Source organism: Etheostoma cragini, chromosome 21, assembly GCF_013103735.1.
Source record: "Etheostoma cragini isolate CJK2018 chromosome 21, CSU_Ecrag_1.0, whole genome shotgun sequence".
Taxonomy (NCBI): domain Eukaryota; kingdom Metazoa; phylum Chordata; class Actinopteri; order Perciformes; family Percidae; genus Etheostoma; species Etheostoma cragini.
Window position 1 is genome coordinate 6,110,786 of NC_048427.1, and position 23,340 is coordinate 6,134,125.

Genomic DNA, 23,340 nt, shown 5'->3' on the forward strand with positions numbered 1-23,340 from the left:
ATGTTTGAGCAACTCGAAGGAGTGTACTGCACATGTCATTGTAACATCAGAGCATAGAAACATGCAATGGATCATGTGAAATTACCTGAGTTCCTTTGAATCAAAGACCAGCTTGACATCATTGACAATGGTGGGAATGTACTTCAGTGCAGCACCCTTAACCAAAAAAAAGAAAAACAAACCACTCATTCTCAGCTGGGAGTTAATTAGTTCAGTCATTGATTGATTTTGTAAGCTGCTCTATCTCACATTATGTAAAATAGGTTTTACCACAACGTGGGAATAGTGTGTTGTTGCGTTGTGTGTAGCTAAGTGTAAATGCGTCAACCTACTGTTTGTATGATACTCTGCTCTGCTTTTATAAACTCCTTCCCACTGTATCTTAATTTATTTCATTCAGTCGCTTTGAGGACAGGGGGTGATGTTAAGACTTGTATTAAACAAACAGGGACAAAAGGAAGATCTTTTTGTAATGATACCTTGACAGATAAAGCCAGATAAGATGCCATCAGTACTATAATACATACATCAAGTGAGAACACACAGTGGCAGATTACAGAGCCGTCCATTAATAACAGGAATGATTAAGCAAGCTGAAACTTCCCCCTCTAACTGCCTGCTGGTAAATGCTGGCCAACATGGGTTGGGGTGTTTATACAGCATCTGTGCAAATTAACAGCAGTGCCAGTCTGTCCTACAAAGGTTGATTAGCCATGCAGATGTAGCACACTGGACGCCACCTGCTAAAATACTAGAGAGAAAATACTTTGTTATTGACTTTAGTAAATTTCATCATGTGAAGAAAAAGTCTGATAGAAATCCTGTCTTAAAACATATTTCAACACGTCTCTGCATGCAGAGACTGAATTTAGAGGAACACTGTGCAGTGTTATTAGCTGGATTTTGCAAACCTTGATATCATCATGACCTCCAAATAAAATCCTGTTGTGATCTACTCTCATCTAAATAGATATTTTTAGTGCTCATGCATAACACAACACCTTCACCTCTCTCTGCAGACAGAAATAGTTGGGAAGTCTGAAACTTGGATTTCAAAAGGTGCTGTTCAACTTTGATTCACTTATCAATCGTGGCACAGCTCAAATGCATCTGTTAACTGTTCACTTAATTTAAACTTGTTGTGCCAAGATGTAGTGTGTGAATTGTTGCAACAAGTCTCAGAGGAGTTGGGTTTCCTGTCCCTGTTTCTGTGTGCACCTCAGAGTCATTAGAAGTGTGCGTGTGTGTGTGTGTGTGTGTGTGTGTTGGAATATCAAAGTTGTTGCATGCATGTGTGCCGGTCCGTCCAGATGTTCATCTGGGTTCAGACTTGAGGTATGATGGGACTGCTCATTAGCTTCCACCTGTCACAGTGCTTTCACAAGGGCGGACTTGGGAAGAGACCAGGATTCCTTGCTTTCATGCCCGTTCCTCAAGATCAGTTTTTCATTTACTGACAGTAAAGCTAATATCTCAACCAATTACACAGCAACTGACTCCTAATTGACTCCTGAGCTTCTCCTATGGTTGAGTGTGCACATGGATCTAATGTAGGTGTGCCAAGGTGCATGTACACTGAGATTATGTTATCTCTAAAAGCATAGGTATATGTGTGCACATCAGCATTTGGCCGCATGTGTGGTTTTGAGTGCATCTGCAAAACGTAAATGCCTGTGGGTTTGTTTCATATCTGGAGTCACTGAGTATCTCAGAGTTTGGGTGTCATGGAAAATAACATGCAAACACCATAAAGAGAGCTTTAAGGCGCAACGAGAAAGGCAGTGAAATAAATACCTTAAGGAGCAGCTAAATAGCAGAAGGCCAGAGGAGCCCCAGACCACAGGACAGGGGACAGGTCAAGGTCAGAGTGAAATGGAGAGAGAGGAACAACACAAACACACATATAGAAGTACAGACAAGACTAGCAAAAACACCACAGGACAGACATATGTAATGTGTGGATGCAAGAAAAAACTAAAAGGTTAGGGTTGCACAGAAAAGCCTTGAGTAGGTCATTAAGTTAATACGATTTTTGTCACTGCAGATGTATTTCATTACAGAGCAATTAAGAATTAGGGTTCCAGACTGCACCCTAATCTTTAAGCAATAGTTCAACTTTTTGGGAAATACACTTTCTCGCTTTCTTGGCGAGAGATAAGATTAGAAGATTGATACCACTCTTAAATCTGTACAGAAGGTACTGCAGGAATCTAAAGCAAGTAGACAGTTAGCTTAGTGTAAAGACTGGAAACAGCTACCCTGGCTCTAACCTGTCCTAGGTACAGTACTTTGGCTGAACGCAGAAATAGTCCGGCACAAACAATAACCACAGCTTTTTGTACAGATTCAGTTAAAAAATAAATTGTTGTCTCACATTGCCAGACCTTCCTCCACAGCGCTATGGCTAGTCCACCCCGCATTCCGGGATGGGAGAATAACGTGCTCTGGTTTGTTGGAATTTCTTTTAAACAATCCCAATAGTCATGGGCGGTGCTTATTCCCGGATTAAATGAGGGTGCCTCTAGAAAAAAGCCTGGGGGAGGAGCTTGTTTTGGTGTACATGTTGCTCATAAGCCATGAGCAATTAGCCATAGTCCTCGTAAATCGACCGGAGTTTAGAATGCCAACACAAAAAAGTGGAAAGTGACAGACATATGGACGACATCCGTCAAAATTTCCGGCGGCACCTGAACAACCCCAGATGTGGAACGTCGTCAAAATAGATTAGATATAATGTGTAAACTAGTGAGCTCCAGAAGGGCTAGTAGGCTTATGTTGTTCTAACTCTTGACAAGGAAGTGAAGAAGTGTATTTCTCTATTAGTTGACCTATTTCTTTAAGTACCTACTTAAGATTAGGGCTGGGTGATATAAAGAAAATCAAATATCACAATATTCTTTTGATAATCGCGATATCAATACAACATCGATATATTACCCCGCCCCTACCTAAGATGCTTTCCAATATACTGCATTTCATTTTATGTACAGCCCTACAAAGGCCATACATAGAGTAGAGTAAAGTTAAGGAAAATCTGCAAAAAGAGACGTGACAAAAATGAAGAAAACACATAGTACAAGATTGTAAAGACCATCGAAGAGCCTAACATCAATAACACAAGGAACCTAAACATAAATGTCTGCAGCTATATGACTTTAAATCGAACAAGACAGATGCATTGCCAATTACAGAGCATGTCATCTAAAGGAAATCACAGCAGAGTAATTTACTTTTCACACAGCAGAACTTATTTACTATTCACGCAGCAGCAGCAGCAGCTAGATCTTGGCACTGAGTTTGAGCGATAGCATGCAGTTGGATTTATAGTCAGCCTACCTTCACCATGCCAGTGTTCTCTGAATTACTGTTCATCATGTCATTAAAGGATGTGAAAAGGTTCCTCAAGGACTCCATGAAGTCGGCCTCTCCTTTGTTCTCATAGAGCCTGGGAGGAGATGAAGTAGAGAATTACATTGGCAGATGATCACAAGGCTGTTGTTTGTTTCATCCCTGTGTAAACAGCCCCCTCCGCAGTGAAAATAACAAGAGTTTGATGCCTCCCTGTTAAATCATTAAAAGCAGCCAGCAGAATGGGCCGCATGTGCTAACAATACAAATATTATTGGATCAGAGCCACAGATATCACTCTTGCTGCCAGCCAGATTAGCATTTAAAACAACATGACAAGACCCTGAAGCACCTGCCTGCTGTCATGTGGAAAGAAAAATCTGAAACATTAATGTTCTATGCTAATGGCTCTCCTCGGATATTTAACAAGCAACAGAAAGCAAATGTCATGTAACGGTTCAGTGACGTTACTTAGTAAACAATTCGAGGACATACTATTACTTGTTTCTTCTGCTAGTTCGGTTATGTGGAGCAAATGCTGCCCAGCAACTGCAGTGAATAAAAGCCAATGATCACAGAACAATTGCAGAAAACACTTCCCCCAATTTTCTAAGTGCATGGGGACACAAATCAGGGCTTCCTCCATAATCCCCCCAAAAACACAGCCCATAAATCTCCACACAGTGGGGTTTAACTGTAAATGAGCCACGTTGTCCTCCCTGCAAAGTAATTAAGTGTGACAACCACTCCCAATTTAATAATTTTAAAATTAGGATTTGTGAGAGAAATTAAAATACTTTGAAAACACACACTGAAGCAGATCTAAGAAGGATGAAGTGTTTAGTTTGCTCCACCACATCAGATTTCCCTGTCTCTCATGGGGCTGCAGGTATTACATGGTCCAGGATAGTCACTGTTGAGGGCTTACAGAAATCACAGGATTAGAAGAATCCGTCTCAGGGCTCCCACAACAACAATTACTTAAAGCCGCTTCTCACCTGCAGCACCAAGGAGCAGAGTGAGCTTCTGACAGTCACACCAGTCTCAAGCCACAGGGGGAAAGTGTGTAATTAGAGTGTTCATCTGCAATTTCATTTAAATGTCCCACTGGGCTGCAATGACGAGCCAAACACGTGCTGATGTAGTTTTGACACCTTGTAGTCAGAGCTGCATGAGACTAACTAATGCAGCATTATACTTAAAAAGAACGTTTTCCTCTGAGTAAAACTTGGCAACAATGTCCCGGCAGAGACAAAGAAAAGTGCTTCAACAAAGGACATAACACAGACAGGCGGTCTACTTGGGTTGGAGGTTGCTGTCAGTTCTGAGACAGAAACCACTTGACACACACTATGAACAAGAGAGTTGATGTACTGTGATATGTGAGGTAAAGGACAAGGCGTCCTCTAGACTTCGGATGGAAAACCAATCAAACTGTGCACACTCAATTAGACCAGGATCATACATCAGCCCCTCAGCCACCACAAGCTTCATTCCGTGGCTCTACAACATTACCGTCCATTTAACATCTCCACAGCCAATTATATGCACATCCATAGAACTTTCCTCAGCATGGAGACATTCACTTTTTACCGGTTTCCAACTTCATTCCACAGCAGTGCCATACTGTGAAGAACACAATCAATGCTGCACACACTATTGATTTTGTATTATGAAATGACACTGAAAACAAAGTATTATTTGAGGAACTACAGCAACAAAGCAATCACAATTATTAGTAAGACTAACCAACAAGTGATCATATTTATAAAGACAACCAAAGAATACTGTGTAGACAATGATAGAATGTCTGCATGCATGTGTGCATATAAACATGTACTATATGGTAGATAAAATGTGTCTACATTGCCAACACATTTCACAATATGTTCATATTATGTGTGCATCAGGACATACTGGTTAAAAAGGACTCTGGAGCGGACGATAAACTTGAAGATGTACTCGAGAGCCTTCATGGCCTTCAGCAGCTGTTCTGTCAGCTTCTCAGCGTTGTCCACATAGTTCTTCAGAACTTTTGTCAGCTTCCTACAAACACAATCATATATTGTTAAATCCGTTAATCTCAAAATGGGGTTTCATTTCTTAAATCTCCTTGGTCTATTCGTACAAAGGGTAATCAACTCACGTGTACGCCAGTGTGGCACTGAAATGCTTCCGAATGTAGGTCTCCAGAACGGGGTTAAAGTGCTGGAACTTTCTGTCAGCTATAAGCCCAATTATAAACACCTGTCAGAGAACAGAGACGTATTCAGTAAAATGTAAACCACATAGCTGATAATGGAGCAGGAAAAACTGCCTGTCTTACCCAATATGCTGAAATAGATTGGGAAATGAAACAAGATTGCATTTGGGCATAAAGCCATTTTCTTTCAATGCACTAGCCTGCAGATAATAGAGGACCCCAGACAACACAATCCCTACTTGCTATCTCTGAAAGAGAAAACTATTCTTTTGAGATGTACCCCACAATGTCAGGCATTGGCATGGTGGATAGGATTCTGTCAAATACTTGCCCAATACCTGATTAAATAAATGAGCCAAGTTAATTTTTGCCTTCTTCGTGCTCTAGCTTGCAGTGAAATGCAGACCTTTCATGTTCGACATGAAACATGACTGAAATGCTGTGCTCCAGTGCTACAAATTCATGCTGATTTAGAATGCAGCTGTGATGCCACATGAGATGCCGTGTGTTTACATTTCTCTCTGTAAATGATAAGCACAGTTCTTATTTACAAACAGAGAACAATTTGTCAGCCACAATATACATATTTTCTACAGTTTGGGCTCTAAAATCTAGCACATTGGATGTAAAATGAGACACTGACTTTGGTTAAAGTGCCGACTCGGGAGCTTGAGAGAGTTCACATCCACATTGTTACCTTAAACTGTAGAAATCAAAACTATATTATTTAAACTGAAGCCCCGTATTTTTTCATTGCAAATCCAGTGTACTTAAGTACAATGACAGCCACATAAAATATCTGTCCAAATACTTAGACTGCACTGCTATGGTGTCTTGAGATGAAGTTAGGTGTCCCAGTTGAGGCATTGTCCCCTTTACAAATTGTGTGTGCATTCCTGTGTGAAGTTAGGTTGTGTAGTCTTTGTACTTTCTAACACATTCTGTCACAGAACATGTTTGCCAAAGTAGAGTCATTTTATATTCTTGGCTTGGTGGCTTGGTTAACTTCGTAGTTTAGAGCTACGGCAGAACCTCTGCTGGTATGAATTTTGCTCTGCTGTTACTGTTTGCTTCTTTGCTTACCAAGGCATCGAACACCAAAGTATCAAATGTGTCACTGTCAGAGTTCTCCATCATGATGTTGAAGAGAGCATCCAGAGTGTCTTGCAGAAACTAGAATGACAGATGCACAGCAGCATGTTATGGCAAGCGAACAATAAAACATAGCACTCAAAAATACATGGAAATGGAAAGTCTCAGTCTCACTGCAGAACCACAAAACTGATTCCACTGCTCTTCCAAATCCAGCTATTTCAAATTGATAATCATTTCCATCTTTAAGGGAGGACATCCAGCTGGTAACATTAACGTGAGAAATTCTAATAATAGAGTAAGATTTAATCAGACTAGGGTTGGGCGATATAGAGAAAATAAGATATTACAATATTCTTGACCAAATACCTCAATATTGATATTGCGATATTGTAGTGTTGACAACAGATGCTTTGACAAAATATCTTCACACTTAGATTTAAAAAATCTGCAGTAATGTGAATATAATGACTAAGTGGGGAAAAGGCAAATAATATAACAGATAGATAGAACAGTCTGGTAAGTTCAGACAATGACAACTTTACAGGTAATGCAGCCTTTAAAACCAGGAAAAGACTATACTTATGTCATACCACAATGTTACAATTTCCAAAATCAAAGATATCTAGCCTCATATCATGATATCGATATAATATCAATATATTGCCCAGCTCCAAATCAGACACACATGGTATGATTAAATGATAACAGCCAAACATACATACATATATATATATATATATATATATATTAAAAAATAATAAAATTATTGCCGTAAATTGGGCTATGCACACATGTAAAACAAAAAACTTGAATGACTAACTTAAAACTGTTTGTGTTTAATAGATGTTGGACTTCATTGATTTGGACAATTGATTTAATTTATTTAAAAAAGAATAATTCAACATGAAGATTATGATCAGCAGAATATAAATCTTCTGAAAGATGATTAACAATAATATTAAGATATCAAGTCTGAATCCCAACTAATATGAATGCAAACATGTTGAATATGAACCCCAATAGCCTTTTTGGTGTAACCGTATGGCACGTGATCTCCTGCTCTGGGAGTGCTATTTGCTACCCATTAGGCACCATTTACAGCTGTTAACATGAGCCAATATAGTTCTATGGAGATAGTGATATTTTCCCTGTCAGCAGAACCTCCAGGAACACTAACTATATACACCCTCCTTCTCTGGGGAAACATGCTCCATTTACTCAACCAATTCTGAGGCAATGTGAAAACAGATGTAAAAATGTTGCAAACAGAGCCATCACTCTATACCGTGCTTGGTCTGTCATCTCGGATGGATGAGATTCACAGTGCTCTCAACGAGAAACAAACAGTGTGCACTCTGTGGTGCTGAATGCACGATGCAATCTCACGAAGGCCAGGCTGCCTGACAGAAACACCACAAGGGGTGGGATCACTCACTCAAAAAACAGTATCACATTAGGGAGATAGAAACACCTCCAAGAATGTACATATGATCTAGTCTTAATGCATAGTACATACTATACAACACATGTACATAACTATGTATGAATACCCTGTTGATAAATTGTCTTATAAATGCCAAGCTGAAAGTATTATCTAATTGCACAGCGACAGCCTCAGAGCACTTTGGAGAGATTGAGTGCTAATGTGCTGGGAATAATAATCACACCCCTGTGGTTTAATGAACTGGTCCAGCTGTGGTTGACACATCTATCTGGTCTGATCAAAACTGTCTTGGTGAAGAACTTCCTCAGATATGCTGCAATTTGCCGGGCCCCCCCAACTACCCCATGCTAAACTTTATCCAGAGAGTAATTTATTCATCTGCCACATGCTGAGCAACTTGTAGGGCCTGCCTATACTTCTGACAGCAGGTCCTCTCCTGCCCTTCGGTACACTGTGTGTGGTGCTATGTGCTCCCTCCTCACTGTAATAGAATAAATAAGATAAAACTAGCAACTGTTACCTTCGCAGTGAAATCATTTGTGAAACTGCTGTGTTTCAATAGCTGTTGATATTTTTTTTGCTTTTTTGTTAATCTGTATCTAGGCAAAAGGATGAGGTACATTTTCAATGATAACACAATTATAAAAGAAAGTGACCTAAGATCATTAGTTTTTGCTCCAGCTTTAAGTGCACTAGTTTTTTGACTGATCAGTAAAACAAAGAATACAGACACTGCAGTCAGCAGATTGCAGGGTGACTTTCGACCTCTGACCTTGACGACCTCGCCACCGTCCACCTTCATCAGCTGACGGAGGTTCTGCTGCAGCAGGCTGGTGTTGGAGCGCCACTTCAGCAGGCCAAGTAAGTCCACTGAAACAACAAAACAAATCAACATGAAAATGAATGCACACAAAGCACAGCGGGAAGTTTGCCCTGCCAGTGGTAATACAGCGTGAAGAGAGATGGAGAGGAAGCAAAAAGGGCAATCAAGGTTGAATATTTGAATTTAATTAGTGTTGTGGGGCCATTTGTTGAAAAGGCCCCGTCCTGTCCCCTGTCCCCAACTTACACACGTCAGTTTGTAAATTTCCTAAACACGATGTTAGTCATTCTATTAGATCTCTCACTTTAATCATTGAAAATACATTTAGGCACAAGAGGATGAGTCATGATGTGATTAATCACACTCAAAGGAGCACTTATTCAGACCACCTTTGGCAAATTATCAAACAGGGAGCTTTAAAATTAACTCATGTCAGGTTGTTACGGCATTGTATATGCCAGACCTGTGAATACCAGCCACATCTTGTTTTAAAGAGATAAAATGCATTTAATTAATAACTGATTAGTCAACTAATTGTCAAAGATGTAGTCTAGTCCAGGGGCCTGTTGAAGGAAGGAGGTTTAACAAACACTGATTCTAACAGCCTTTTTTCAGTAGCCGCAACCGAGCTGGAGCACGCAAATGTGACGTCACGAGAGCGCCCTAACTGTTTATATTTGCGCGTGGTGGTCGCAAAACTAGTTGCAGTCTTCTCTTGAACAGAGCGTTAATGAGCAAAGGATAATGATTTTGCCATTTCTACGGATTAGAAGAAGAAGAAAAGGGTAAACAACAGCAGAACTGGCAGCAGCATTGCTGTCAATGCTTTGATTCAATGACCTACGTAAGATCAAGCCTTTCATTCACTATAAAAGAACTCATCCTAACCCAGTAAGTTTACAAAAGAGACTTGCATTCACTTTGAGAGTCCTGGCATCCGGTTACCCTCAAGCTCATTCAGGCTTCCTGTTTCCGCTTTGTCTGGTCGCACGCTAAAAATCCTGGCGCACCAGTGAGATCTACGTCATTTGGACGTCACATTGGCACGCACCACCTCGGGTGCGACTGGTAGTTTAACCCTGAACTCTGATTTGATTTACCCTGATAAGGGAAAATGAACAGCTGATTTGAGTTGGTTCAATCTACTCAGAGTAGCTTCACTCAGAGTTAAGCGCATGCATGCACTATAAAAAGGCAACACGAATGGAGCCGTGACACTACGACTCACCATTGTAACAACCATAAACAAAGTGGTCGATGGAAATACTCATGCGCACATACAGCGAGTTTGAACATATATTTCTGTAAAAAAGCAACACCGCGGCTGCTGCAAAAGAGAGAAAATTTGCGTGGGAGAAAATTGCTGCTAGAGTAAATGTTGAGTTCTAGCGCATGTCCACAATGGGTGATGTTAGCAATATGAGGACAAATAAGGTTATGTAGGCTACATAAATGAGGGAAGAAAAACAATACCGCTCAAACAGGAAGGCTAGTATCTGGAAATGAAAATTCATCTATAGTCGGGGCCTCAATATCATATTGTATGTTTAACTCCCTGCAAAGTAATACAGCTTCTTCATCAACGGGATTGTCAACAAAAGGCCATGCCATGTTTTTTTATTCATGCAGATAACAAACTGCACTAAAATGAGCCTGTTACAGACTGAATGAATGAATGAGGAAATGACAGAGTGCTGTGTTAGAGGGAGGAGCCAGAGAACCTTGAGGTTTATTGAAGAAAACCTGCTCCTGACCAGGTTAGGTTCACAGACTCAGTTACCACAGTAACTGACTATGAGGTTAAGTTACCTCTCTTTCTGAAATGGGCTGGAGTTACCCCTCTCTCTCTCTCTCTCTCTCTCTCTCTCTCTCTCAGGTTTAAATAACCTCCCTTTCTGAAACGGAAAACCCAGAGTTTCCCTCATCTCAGCGGTAACAAACTCAAAGTTCTCACTAAATCTGCTTTATGAAATGGCCCCAGATGCAAGGCAGAAAGAGAAACTTCTTATAGCAGATTCATGTTGTTAGCAAAGCCTGCATTGAAAAATCAGCAGGAAAAAATGGTTTACAGAGAAGCCCTGCCCAATTTAAAGTACCTTCCTGGGGACCCTAGCTGCTCCCTCTCTCTGCTCGCCACGCCTGGCTGGCTAAGGAAGAGCTGATCAAGCATGGCGAGACAGTGATGTATGTCTATCATCTGCAAACCTGACAACCTATCAGGGTTCAGTCACAAAACCCCATCTAAACTACCAGCAACCCCTTCCCCAAGGACATATACATATACATTTGAAAATTGACAGTTTAGCATTTCAGAGAGACAAATGTAATAAAATGAGAATAAATCATCTAACGGTTTGGTCCCACTGCACTGCTATTAGAGCCGCGCTGGGTGTGTGGGGGATATGGTTGACATGGGAGTTCCAAGAGGAGTGCCTTTCAATAAACAATATCTGTTTGAGAATGGTTGTCTTTCTAGGCATCAAAATGTAAAAGTTACAAAACTGATAGAAGAAGAGGGGTGGAATAATTAATTCTGGGAGAATTGTTTGCATTGTCATTGCACAGCTGAAATGCAAGACTTTAAATTGTCATATGAATGTTATAAGTACATCCTGCCTCACATTAGCACTTTGGTTCATTTTCACAAGCAAACAACCACGGAGTAGTCTTAATAGCTTGCTCTTTTTTCTTTAACGGTAACAGCCTTGTATTTGGTTATAAAATTAGTTGCAGTTTTTTTTGTTTAAACATAGTGAGGTGAGAGCAGCTTTACACACAGTAAAAACATACTTCTCAGTTTTCAAACTATTTTTTAATTCATTATTTTTCCAGTTAAGGTAAAGACATAATGTTTAATATACATCTTTCACCAGGCATGATCCTCTACCAGCTCTGCTGTCATCGGGTGTCTGCTTCTCCTCCAGCCTCCGTTTAGTGAAGCACACTGCAAATACCCAGGGATGAGTCAGCAGCCACTTCACACACGCTCCCCACACTGGGAGACTGCATGCACAAGTCTAGCTTAATTAAAAACAGTGTTTCATCTCAGATGTGGGGATTAGGGATGTGGTGTCATGAATTGGATGTATGGGAATATGAATTGAGCAGATGATGAAGTTTAGACACACTTTAGGCTTCAACTCATGTTGCAGCTTATGATGATTATATTTATAATTAATCAATACATTGTATGTTCTCTGAATAGTTATCTGAAAATCTGAATTTCCACAGAGCTCAAGGAGATATCTTCAAATTGCTTATTTTAGTTTGGGCAGCAGTTTCTCAGGAGGTAGAGCAGGTTGTCGAACTAATAGCTAGCAAGAAATTGAACCACAATGGCCTCAATGGTCAGGCAACAGTTTGGATGAGTGTGCTATATCATACAACCCATTTACCATTTACTATTGCCTGAGCAACACTACAAAACAACCCTGGTGGTAACCAAGCCCTGGGTATTCTGCTCTGCCTTTGAGAAACTGAAAGCTCAGATGGGCCGATCTGGAATCTTGCTCCTTGTGAGGTCATAAGGGGCAAGGTTGCCTTCCCTTTCTCTGCTTTGCCTGCCCAGAGAATTCAGCCAAACCATGAGAGAGAGAAACATCATGGATTTCAAACAAGTAAAGTGGCAGTTGGTCAAGTCCACCTTGCCACAAATATATACTGTACCACAGAGAAATGAAGCACATTGTCACTGTGAAGACAAATGTAAAGCATATCAGCTTTTTGTCTACCAAAAGCATTTTTGGAGGGTGAAGAGAGAGAGAGAGAGAGAGAGAGAGAGAGAGAGAGAGAGAGAGAGAGAGAGAGAGAGAGAGAGAGAGAGAGAGAGAGAGAGAGAGAGAGAGAGAGAGTGAGTGAGTAGTTGAAGAGGGAGTTTAAAGAGCCTCTAGGTTTTAATAAAGCAGGTAGACTCTGGCACAGTCGGAGAGACTGGCTCTGTATTGCTTTATTAAAAGAACTCAAACCTTTTCCTAGAGCTTTGCGTGGGATGACATCCCAGGGGAGACACACACACACAAATGCACACGCATGCACACGCACACACAAACCTCTCTGTTTAATCAAACTTTGTGTGCAGTGATGAGGTGCCTGATCCCCAAGCACCTATTGGTGCCTTGCAAATTACCACCACAAAGTGCCAGGTAAATATCAGCAGTGGACACCACTGCTGCGCATCTCTCTCACACAGGAGAAAAAAGGAAAGCGTAGAAAAAAATTAACAAGGTGGACAAATAGGGAGGAAAATGCTGCTGATTGATTTCTTCTCGAATGTTATATACTGTACATCTACACTTCAGACAAGGGTTTGAGCTACTAGCATTAATTCCCTAGCTAGTGTAATCAGTGTGGGCGAGTTTGGCATCTGTAACTTCCCACCCACTAGCAGAGTAGGAGGGCACACACGAATGTATTTAAATGACGACTTTAAGCCTAGACTAAACTTAATAACCCTCAAAGGGAACATTACTGTAACATACAACAGCATCCTTTTTCACACAATATTTGCAGCAGTACTTCTAACCAGGGCCTGGTCTGGGGTCTGCAGTGACCTCATTACTGAGGCTTTGCAAATGTTTATTGTGCATATTGGGGGGGCCACATAACGAAGACCGACAGCGGAAAATGTAGTTCTCCCCCCATACAGGTGTCTGTTAGACAGTAAAGTTCCACCAAAAGGTCTCATGAGTCATCCACATTAGTATGTGGCTGGCAGAGAGAAGACTGCTCTCTCTCTTTTTCAAAACGACTGTCAGGTGAAAATTTAAATCATACAAGAGGTGCTGAGATGGTTCCATAAGTGCAAGAGGCATACAACTTTTGCAGCCCGGACAGTCTTGTCTTGTGGGCAGAGACACTAAAGCCACAGAGTCTATAACCTCAGAAGCTGTGTCCAGCATATTCAGATTAGCATACCAACAATGCAGCACTACTGTTTTTTCATGTACTCATTGATATCATAGAATGCAGTAACACTGCTAAAAAAAGTAAGAGAGTGCAATAAACACATGCTGTCAGATCGTACAGCTTTTAAACAAACCTCCAGGTTGGCCAGACCTTTCTGGAAGCCTGTTGTAAACATCAACCCTAGTTTACAGACCCAACTCCATGTTTTCCATCTGTAGTGAGTGATCAGTACCAACATATTGCTTTCCGCTTCACCTCCAAATAAAGTGGTTTGGGTAATCTTTCTGAACGTCAAAGACATTTTGCCATGTTACTAGATCAGAGCATTCATTTTGGTGAGCAAAGTCATCATAACTTATATAAATTATGGGTACAAATAAGATCCAAGATGTTATAAAGTGCAGCTACCGTTAATGAAAATCACAATTCTTTTAGAGATGATTTTGGTGTATTTAATAAATCACAAGTTGCTGGTCTTTTCTGGCCTTATTTTACTGAGCATTGTATTCCCTTTGCGTATGCACAGATTGAGTACGTATACCAACAACGCCACTTGTGACCCCTGGATGCCACAACAGAGAATAAATCTTCCGGTGTCATCTGTTATTACGGAATCTGCTCGCAGGATCACGAGGATATCGAGTGACAGAGAGCTCTGGTGGTTATTTGATATTCACAAGGAACCGTACTTACATTCGGAGCCTTCAATTTAAATAGATTCAAAAGGGATTATATCATGCACCTGAAGAAGATAAAAACAGGTTTGTAGTACTTCTTATTACAGGGATATACAAGAATTATTCAGCGAGCGCTCCGATACCGCAAAAAGACTGCAAAACGCTGGACCAGAGAATACATAAATCTGCTTCAACATTTCACTACAAGCGTTTCCTGTCACGCTGTCCTTGTCTGACTATTTAAAATGATCTTTGAGTTACCATGAACAAAACATAAGGGCGTGATGTACCCCTTTTCAAACAGCATGTTGCTTTGGGCAAGTAAAACAATTAAATTTCAATTCTAGTCACGTTAGCCTGCGGTAAATCTATCCCTTCTTCTCTTTCAGGCTGTCGCCAAAAAACACACACAGAATTGGGGAAGCTTTCATTTTGGCTCTAATTAAAATGGTGACTCAGTCTTGCATACCAAAAGTAAAAAAAAAAACACTAAGTACAATGCAACAAGTGCAGAGGAAAGCAAAGCAGACTTGGAATATGATTCTGTTCAGAGTAACTGTGAAATCAGAGCTAGGAACACTCGCACAGCACAACAGATTTCCACACAATCAACACAGAGACAATCCCAATGTTATGAATGCAGTCTGGAAATAACAATACATCCAAGAGGGTTCACGCTAATGTCTGTTGGGATTTTTAACATGTGTGAAAGCTGAAGGAACACAAGAGGTCAAAATCCTTAATCCTTGAGCCACAGAGCAGAGATGGGGATTTCCTTATCTTAATAAGTGTAGATCTTCTCAGCACCCTGGGAAATTACTCCGCCCGACTGACAACAATAAACAGAGCCGGGCTGTTGTCCGCTCAGCAGAGATGGACAGAAATTTACTGACTGACACTCACTGATGGGAGGAAGCTACGGTAGAGAAAGTAGGTTAAAGGACAACCCTTGAGCGAGGACAAACGACCAACATGTGACAAGTGTTAAGCCCAGGTGGAAGAAGCAAAGGATGGCAGAGGTCCCAGAGTTCAATTTTAAGTGATATGTGGTTCCTGTGCATGGATAATATGTCTTTCAAAGTCAGAGGCAGTGGCCCAAAACTAGTTTCAAAATCCAGGGTCTGCTTGGTTAAAATACAAGAATTTAGTTTTCTTCAGTGAGAGCTCTTTTAATGTAGTAAATGGTGAAATGGATACTACAGGAATTATGTTTCTCAGGGCTGCACATAAGCAAAGGTTCCGGTGCTCAGTTGCACGTGTTTTATTTTTTATACCTGTACAGTTTGGGGGTACATGCTCACTAGGAAGCTGTGTCACAATGCAAACAATAAGCATGATTCTAGCTTCAGAAAGGCACTTGATAAAAGACAAAAGAATGCAAAAAAAGACGCAAATGCTCAAAGTATAGCGGTGGTTACCGTTCTGGGTGAGCTTGGTGGAGCAAACCAGGGTGGAGATCTGGAAGGAGTCCTTGCTGATGACACAGTTGCCGAGGTTCTGGGTGTTTTTCCCAGTGGTGGAGTAGCCTTTCTCCTCCAGCTCCAGCTTTGTGGCAGGAAGGTTCAAGCACAGAGAAGATTCATCCAGCTTCTTTGCTTCTGCCTAGTTTTCCAGGAAAAGACAAGATAAATCCATATCTGCTGTTTATGTTGCAATGAAGTGTTATGTTGTAGTACTGTGGTGAGTTTTTTCAGATGTGTTTTCCTGTCTATAATATCCTTGTATTGTTCTGCGTGTAAGAGTATTAACAAAACTCTAAAAAAATCTAATTGGGGGAATTTTTCCCGTATTAACTTTTCAATTAAGATAAATGGGCATAGTAACACACAGGTATCATTATACAAGGGGTTTTAATTGGAAAGCAACCTCATTTCACTGAGGGGGTTGATGCGTAGAGCTACAATTCTCCATAGATGACAGTGAAGCCATTATTACTGCACCTACTAATAAGACGGGACAGTTTCTCACCTTGGACTCTGTTGTGATCACATGGGCCAGCCCAGCAGGTAGGCAGTCAGTAACAATCATTCCAGAACACCACGGACTAACTGTGTTACGGGCTATTTCACAATTACCTTGTACACGATGAGATCATGCTCGCCGTCCCTCAGAGTTGTTCCATCATACCTCATCAACTTCACAAAAGACAAGGCAAATATCTTCTCTGATTTGTCTTTGGCTGTGGGAGGAAGAAAAGAAACACGTGGAAGACAGATCACAGCCAGAGGGAAGACATTGATCTTTTGTTGTTTACATTTAAGATAGACTTTGTGTTCATACGTACAGTACTTTACTTCCATGTTTTTGTACAAAAGTGTACTTTTTCTTTTTGTGTATATTTGCAAACTACTTGTTTATATGAAAATATTGCATCTTCAGGATATGAAAAGACAACAGGAGAGCTGTAACAGGGCCAGGCCCCTTTGCAGTAAACCATGATGTAAGGCTGGCTTTACAACAAGTCATTAACAAGCTAGTAGACAAATAAAACCCTAATGTAAATCTGGCTACTACAGGCCCAGAGTCGGCTCCTGGATAGACACAAGAATTAACGGTTCCCTTCTAATGGCTGTATTAATGCTGTAGCTGTATATGTGCAATGGTTGTTTAACTTTTTGTTTCAACTTCCTTAAAAGCAATTATACTAGGATGAGAATGAAGAGCAAGTGGGAGGTGTGATATAAATAGTTAAATTACAAGCTGATATACTGTTTGAAGCATGTGAGCATTGATGTGATGGTAATATGAACGTGATTTGAAAAATCATATTTTCTGCTATCAAAAGAAAGGAAGAATGATCTTTCTTAAATAGTTTATAACTGATATTCAAGCAACAAGGTTTGGATTGACATAGCCTGTGTGTCCACATCCTCCTAGCATATGAATACTTGCAATGGATTTCAGTGCTGCAGCTGTGAACAGTTTGTGATATCCCACTGTGTGTGTGTGTGTGTGTGTGTGTGTGTGTGTGTGTGTGTGTGTGTGTGTGTGTGTGTGTGTGTGTGTGTGTGTATGTGTGTGTGTGCGCGCACATGCAACTGTCTTTGGGGCTGTTGAGGGGAAGCACTGCATAAACAAGCACAAGAGTTATGACTTTGTCCTGTAACCAAGCGTTTGGATAGGGCCACATATATCATCATTATGGATCAACAAGCTTAAAATTTACGTGCCGGGAGACGTGATTCATCGAAGTATCGTGCACATTCTATCTGCATAAATCCACTCATTGGTTTGCTGCCCGCAGCCTCGCCGGTGAATAATTGCCGGACTTGCTTGAGAGGAACCAGTGGAGGGAAGAAACGGTTTGCATGCCACCCAGTTGTACACATATGTATAAGGGACCTGCTACAGAGATCAGAAACTCTTTTATCATTTGGGGGGAAAAGGTCACTTTCAGGACAGAGTTACTTTTTTCAGCCAATCAAAGTCAAGTTTGTGTGGAACTTCTAAGGTGGGCTGTCACTTCAGATTTATGTAGAGTGTACTGTGTCGCATTTTAAAGCCTACCCTCTGCCCCACTCACCAGGTAGTGCCATGATGACTGATGAAACAGAAGTGAAAAGATGGCGGGGATTTCTTACAGCCACGGCGGAATCTGTGATAGCAACAATCAGTCTGATGACGCCTGACAAGGTTAGAGTGCTAGTCTGATAATGCACTGTGTAAGAGCTGGCCTGATTCTGGAGCAGGGGGCTGAGATACTGAGAGCATGTGTTCAAGTAGTGGCCTTTATGAGCAGCTCTGTCACTCTGTGTTTCTACTAAAAGTTCAGTCCTAGCTAAGAGCAGTGAAGGAAGCAGAAGGACACAAACAGATGACAGCAGAGGCAGACCACTGAAAGGACTTCATCCGACAGACTATCTCTGCTTTGCTTCAAAGCTCTTCACATGTAGTAAGGTTAATATTGTAGGATCAATTAAAAATACCTTCTAATCTTAATTCATCTGATTACATAATAGGTCACACTCGTATCACAGGTATGGTGAGGGTTCGCGGCTGTCCCTGTCATGGGTTTACACATTTAACACATTTATATGAAAATGTAAGTCTGACACATTGTGATGGGAGTTGCCACTCTTCTATTCAATTACTTGAATATTGAAGCTACATCCATCAAAGTGGTAATTGCAAACAGACCCTACAGTGTAAACAGAAAATAAAAGGTAACCCAGTCAGTGCAGAAACAACAAACTGGCTTGACGCCTGCACAGATGCAGACAATTAGAAACTTGTTGTCTCTTTGATGGGATACAAGTGTAAACACACACACACTTGCCAAATACAAAATATACACCACACATAAACCTATATAATCCAACCTAGAATATACCTTTTCAAACATATCTCTCTATTGTAAGATTGGCAGCATCAGCATGCCCCTCCTGTCCCAGAGTCACTTGAGGTGAGCCAGTTTCTAAAGCAACCGTTACAGCAAGATAACGACAAGTCAGAGTTTCAAAGGCATGCCTCGTAACAGCATTAGTCCCCGCAGTAGCAAGGTGCCAAGCATGACAAGAAGGCTCTCCAGGTGGATTATAGGCCAGCACTGAGCTCTAAGACCTGGCCATTTCTTCCAAACCCCCTGCATGCGGGTGAGAAGTAAACAGAGCTGAAGGATTTTGTAACTGAAGGATGACAGCAGCTGCAGATTACTTGGTAGGTATACTTGCCCGTGCTGATATCCTCCCAATTCTGCTTTGCGTTCAGTGCCATATGCATTGATTGTTTAAAATGCATACACTTGTTATGGTTCCATTACCCCACCAAAAGTTCTTTTCTCTACACCACTCCCGCTGCTGGAATGGCCTTGCCATGTGGCAGGCAGATGGGATGGCAAGGCTGCCAGTGGCAGGCTTCCCTGCCATCTACACCCCCAAAATTAGAAAGGATGTTAAAAAACAGAAGGGCATACAATGCATGCAACAGTGGTTGCATTCAGCTTGACATTTGTCCCAAAAAACAAACAAGTCCCCTCAGGCATTATTCCCATCCCAGCTGTAGTCTCTGACAGGCCACTCCATGATACTGCTTTGTGCAGGGGCAGACTAAGGGTGAACTTCAAACCATTCATCAATGGGCAACACATCTGCTTGGATTTGATCTCTACCATTATTTGTACTGCGGATAGATTATAAGCCAATTGTGCAGCTGGTCATCAGCAAAATTGATTATTCATATGCTGACATTTGTACTTACAGTCCTGTGATGAGCGGTGGCGAAAGGTGAACCGCAAGTGGCTCCGGTTGACGTCCTCAATAGGGATAGCAACCTGAGATAAAAGACAGAAAGACTGTGTGAGACATCTACACCCATGAACTCACACTCACATAGCAGATATGTAAAGACACAATGAGAGCAGAATGAGCCCCTAAATCTAGATTTTCATTTTGTTTAGAAATCATTTGAAACTAATGGCATGTAGCATGGTGTGCACAAATGGTTACGTTTGAGGTAAAGTATTGTAAATGCAATATGAGCTAAAACATGCAAAACTCCTGATACGGTCCTCAAAGTGTCAATAACTAAAGAAAAGTATCAATACCTTTCAATTTCCAGACATTTACAAACATACTAACCATTCTACTACTAACAATCTAGTATATGGTTTAATATTGATCACTGTCTTTCTATGCTTCAAAGCTGCAGGGGTGAAAATCGACTATGCACCACAGTCTTCATTCTATAGACTGCTGGTGATGGAAACCTGTACTGTGATGAATAATGGATTTAATAATTATATCAAAGGGTGGTATTGCCGTTCAAGGTGGAAAATAATGGCTAAAGAAATGACGGGGGATAAAAAGGAAGAAATAGTAAGGAGGTAGAAGTAAGCAGATAGAGACACACCTTTATTGTTTCAAACCAGCGTGGCTGCTTCACTTGGTAGTAGATGACAGACTTGTACTCATTGATCCCTTCGTCTCCAGCTCCAGGGAATATTACATTCTGGACACAGAGAAAGAAAACGCATTGATCAGAGAATATGACTAGTTATCTGGTTATACTAGCGTAGCTGAAAGTTCCTTCAAAGTGGCAAAATCATGATGGTTGAGCTATTACTACTCTGTCCAAACATTAGCACACGCATGTGGAAAATTGACTACCACTTATTTCATAAAATGCAGCACCCTGGGACAGACGGCAGAATGGCCTTTAAAAGTCTGGATGTACTTTATGCATGTGCACCTGCCTGTTGGCTGCCAATCTCATGACAGCATTGTGGAAATAAGAAATAAATTAAAAATAAATTATTTAGGATCAAGAGGCAGTGGCTCCCATGCAGTGAGGAGTGGAGGGAAGCTAGCATAGGGTTGCCGACCAGCTGGTGCTGATGGATTCAACCATGTAAATTGGTCTTCCAATTGGGTCCCCTGAGTTTCTACAGGTCAGGGTCCCCTGTGGGGTTTGGCAGGAGGGCTATAGTGACAGTGGATGGCAGGCATGCCTTGTTTTCTATCAATCAGCGCTCAGTCAGCCCACCCCTTTTCTCCCACTCTTCCAGCTGACTCCCTGGCCTGGTGCTTCTAAAATCCTCCAACACTAATGGTTTCTGACAACCAGCAATTATGAGGGAAAACACGCCCTGTCTCCCCCAAACTACGCCAAGCAGATCTGGGGGGCGGGTGCTAGCTCAGACAACTATTCCCCTTCACTAAAAGGCCAGGATTCATGACAGCTCCAGATTTTGGAGGGACAAAGAGGGGAAAGTAGCCAAGGTCTAGCCCCAGGTGAGAGGGGTTTTGTGGACCTGTGCTAATATGTCAAAGTGATAAGATGTCACTGCCCAGCCTCTCGCAACACAATGTCACAAATCCTTTTAGAGACAGAGGAAGGATGACAAATCCAGAGCCAGAAAGAGACCAGAAAGAAAGGACATAGAAGAATGGAGGAGATAAGAAGGCTAAGACAGAAACATCCAGAAAGAATACCACATAAAGCAAAAAATGGCAAAGTAAACCTATTATAAATCTTGCCTCAAAGTGAGTAATTACATTAAGCTATTTTCAAGTGCCTTGTGTATTTTTTATTATCAAAGAATATACTGAAACGGCTTTAGACGTCAAAGTGATAGCGACTGAATAGCACTTCTTTATTTTGATAGCTCCTTGCTCAAACCGGAGAGCATCCTTCATGGAAGAGAGCGGCTGAATGCTGTTGCGAACACTGCCCGCACAGCTGATGTATTCACGTGATGTTTCAGAGGAAAGGACATTTCATCCCTCTAAAATATACATATCCTAGTTTGCTTTCTCCTCGCAGGATTTCCTCCGTCTCTGCCGTGCTTCCTCAGTTGGACGAACTAAGATGCAAGGAAGGGAAGCAAGTGGAGGAACTGTTTTAGGAAACATGAGATTCAGCCTGTGCCTCTCATTTCAGACACAGAATTTCCTTCAGGCCAATTCAAATCCAGAATGGACGAGGAATAATTTGACCAATTAGTGTTGATCCCTGGAGAACCAAACAGATGAGAAGGAGCATTTTTGTGTAAAGCAGCAGGACGAGATGTTTAAGGGAATTACAGCACTCCAAGGACACATGGCCATGACACCCATAGATGTGATCAATGCCACTTAATCGCTGTGGACTTCTATCACTGACTGAAATCATTGCATCCTAAACATTGTGACAGCCTTAGCATTCACAAGCAAATGTCCCATTGACATTGGCTCAGAAGAGCTTGTCATTGAACCTGATGAATCATACCAACTGAACTGTGTTCAACCCTCGAGTATTGAAAACTGTTGTGTAAAGAAGCGCTGCTACTGTAGGAGTGCTCAGGTATCATACTGGCCCCCACTGAGAGAGCAAATGAAACATGTTTGCTGTACTGTAGGTGCAACACGCTATTTGTGCACAACATGTCTACTGTAATAAACACAGTAGAGCTGAGCGATATGGAGAAAATCAAATATCCCAATATTTTTTACCAAACACCTCGATATTGATATTGTAGGGTTGAATTTTCTTGCTTTCACAAATTATGCACACAATGAGATTTTTGATAAATAATCATCAGTTATGTTGATATAATAACTATATGGGTGAAGGCAAATAATAGAACAGCTAAAACAGTCTAGTGTTTAGAAAATCACTCTACTGTAATGCAGCCTTTAAAAACAGGAAAAGACAACACTTGTGTCATATCAGGATATTAAGATATCCAAGAATTTAAGACGATATCTAGCAACTTACATATTGATAACGATATATTGCCCAGCCCTAAAACACAGTATAGCTGCTGGTAGATGATTCATGTATACCATGCAAATAAAGTATACAAACAGATACCAAAAATAACATAACAAAAGGCGAAATGCACTCAAATATTGAAAAGTGTTTGTGAGTTACTAATACATTTGTCCTTGTACTACATTAAAAATGATACCACAATTTTAAACACCCAAACATATTCACAATGAGATTACTTGTCCAGCAATGAGACAACCAATCGTAGTATGTATTCGGTCAGACAGCGTAACATCTGACAGAAGTCAAGATCAACACTGCTTTCTGCTACTTTAGCACTGCATTTGTAGTGTAATCACCACTGATCCTTACACATCCTCTGCCTGCCGAGCCAAATCACAGACAAAGCCTCTAAACCAAAGATTAATGTGTCTAATTGAGGCAGCTAAGGGTAATAGCGCTCATCTTCTGATTGACTGTTTGCAGGAGGCCTCCCCATCACTGTGTCATTTTAAATCACTCCGTCATCAGTACTTGTAACTTCCACTCACTCTCCGAGTACACAGGCGTACAAAGTGTGGACATATACAGTGGGTACGGAAAGTATTCAGACCCCTTTAAATTTTTCACTCTTTGTTTCATTGCAGCCATTTTCCAA

At 41.1% G+C, this 23,340-nt stretch overlaps 1 protein-coding gene across 4 annotated transcripts in view; it reads right to left on the reverse strand.

Moving 5' to 3' along the window:
* Positions 1–23,340, reverse strand: part of dock1 (dedicator of cytokinesis 1) — a 164,418-nt gene that overhangs the window by 107,160 nt on the left and 33,918 nt on the right. For all 4 annotated transcript variants that reach the window (XM_034860643.1, XM_034860642.1, XM_034860641.1 and 1 more), the window contains exons 15-24: positions 20,343–20,441; positions 19,692–19,764; positions 16,571–16,674; positions 15,914–16,097; positions 8,863–8,960; positions 6,635–6,724; positions 5,495–5,595; positions 5,266–5,394; positions 3,337–3,445; positions 86–156 (exon numbers count right to left, since the gene is read on the reverse strand). In XM_034860643.1, coding sequence (XP_034716534.1) covers positions 86–156; positions 3,337–3,445; positions 5,266–5,394; positions 5,495–5,595; positions 6,635–6,724; positions 8,863–8,960; positions 15,914–16,097; positions 16,571–16,674; positions 19,692–19,764; positions 20,343–20,441 — 1,058 coding nt within the window. The remainder of the gene's footprint in view (positions 1–85; positions 157–3,336; positions 3,446–5,265; positions 5,395–5,494; positions 5,596–6,634; positions 6,725–8,862; positions 8,961–15,913; positions 16,098–16,570; positions 16,675–19,691; positions 19,765–20,342; positions 20,442–23,340) is intronic.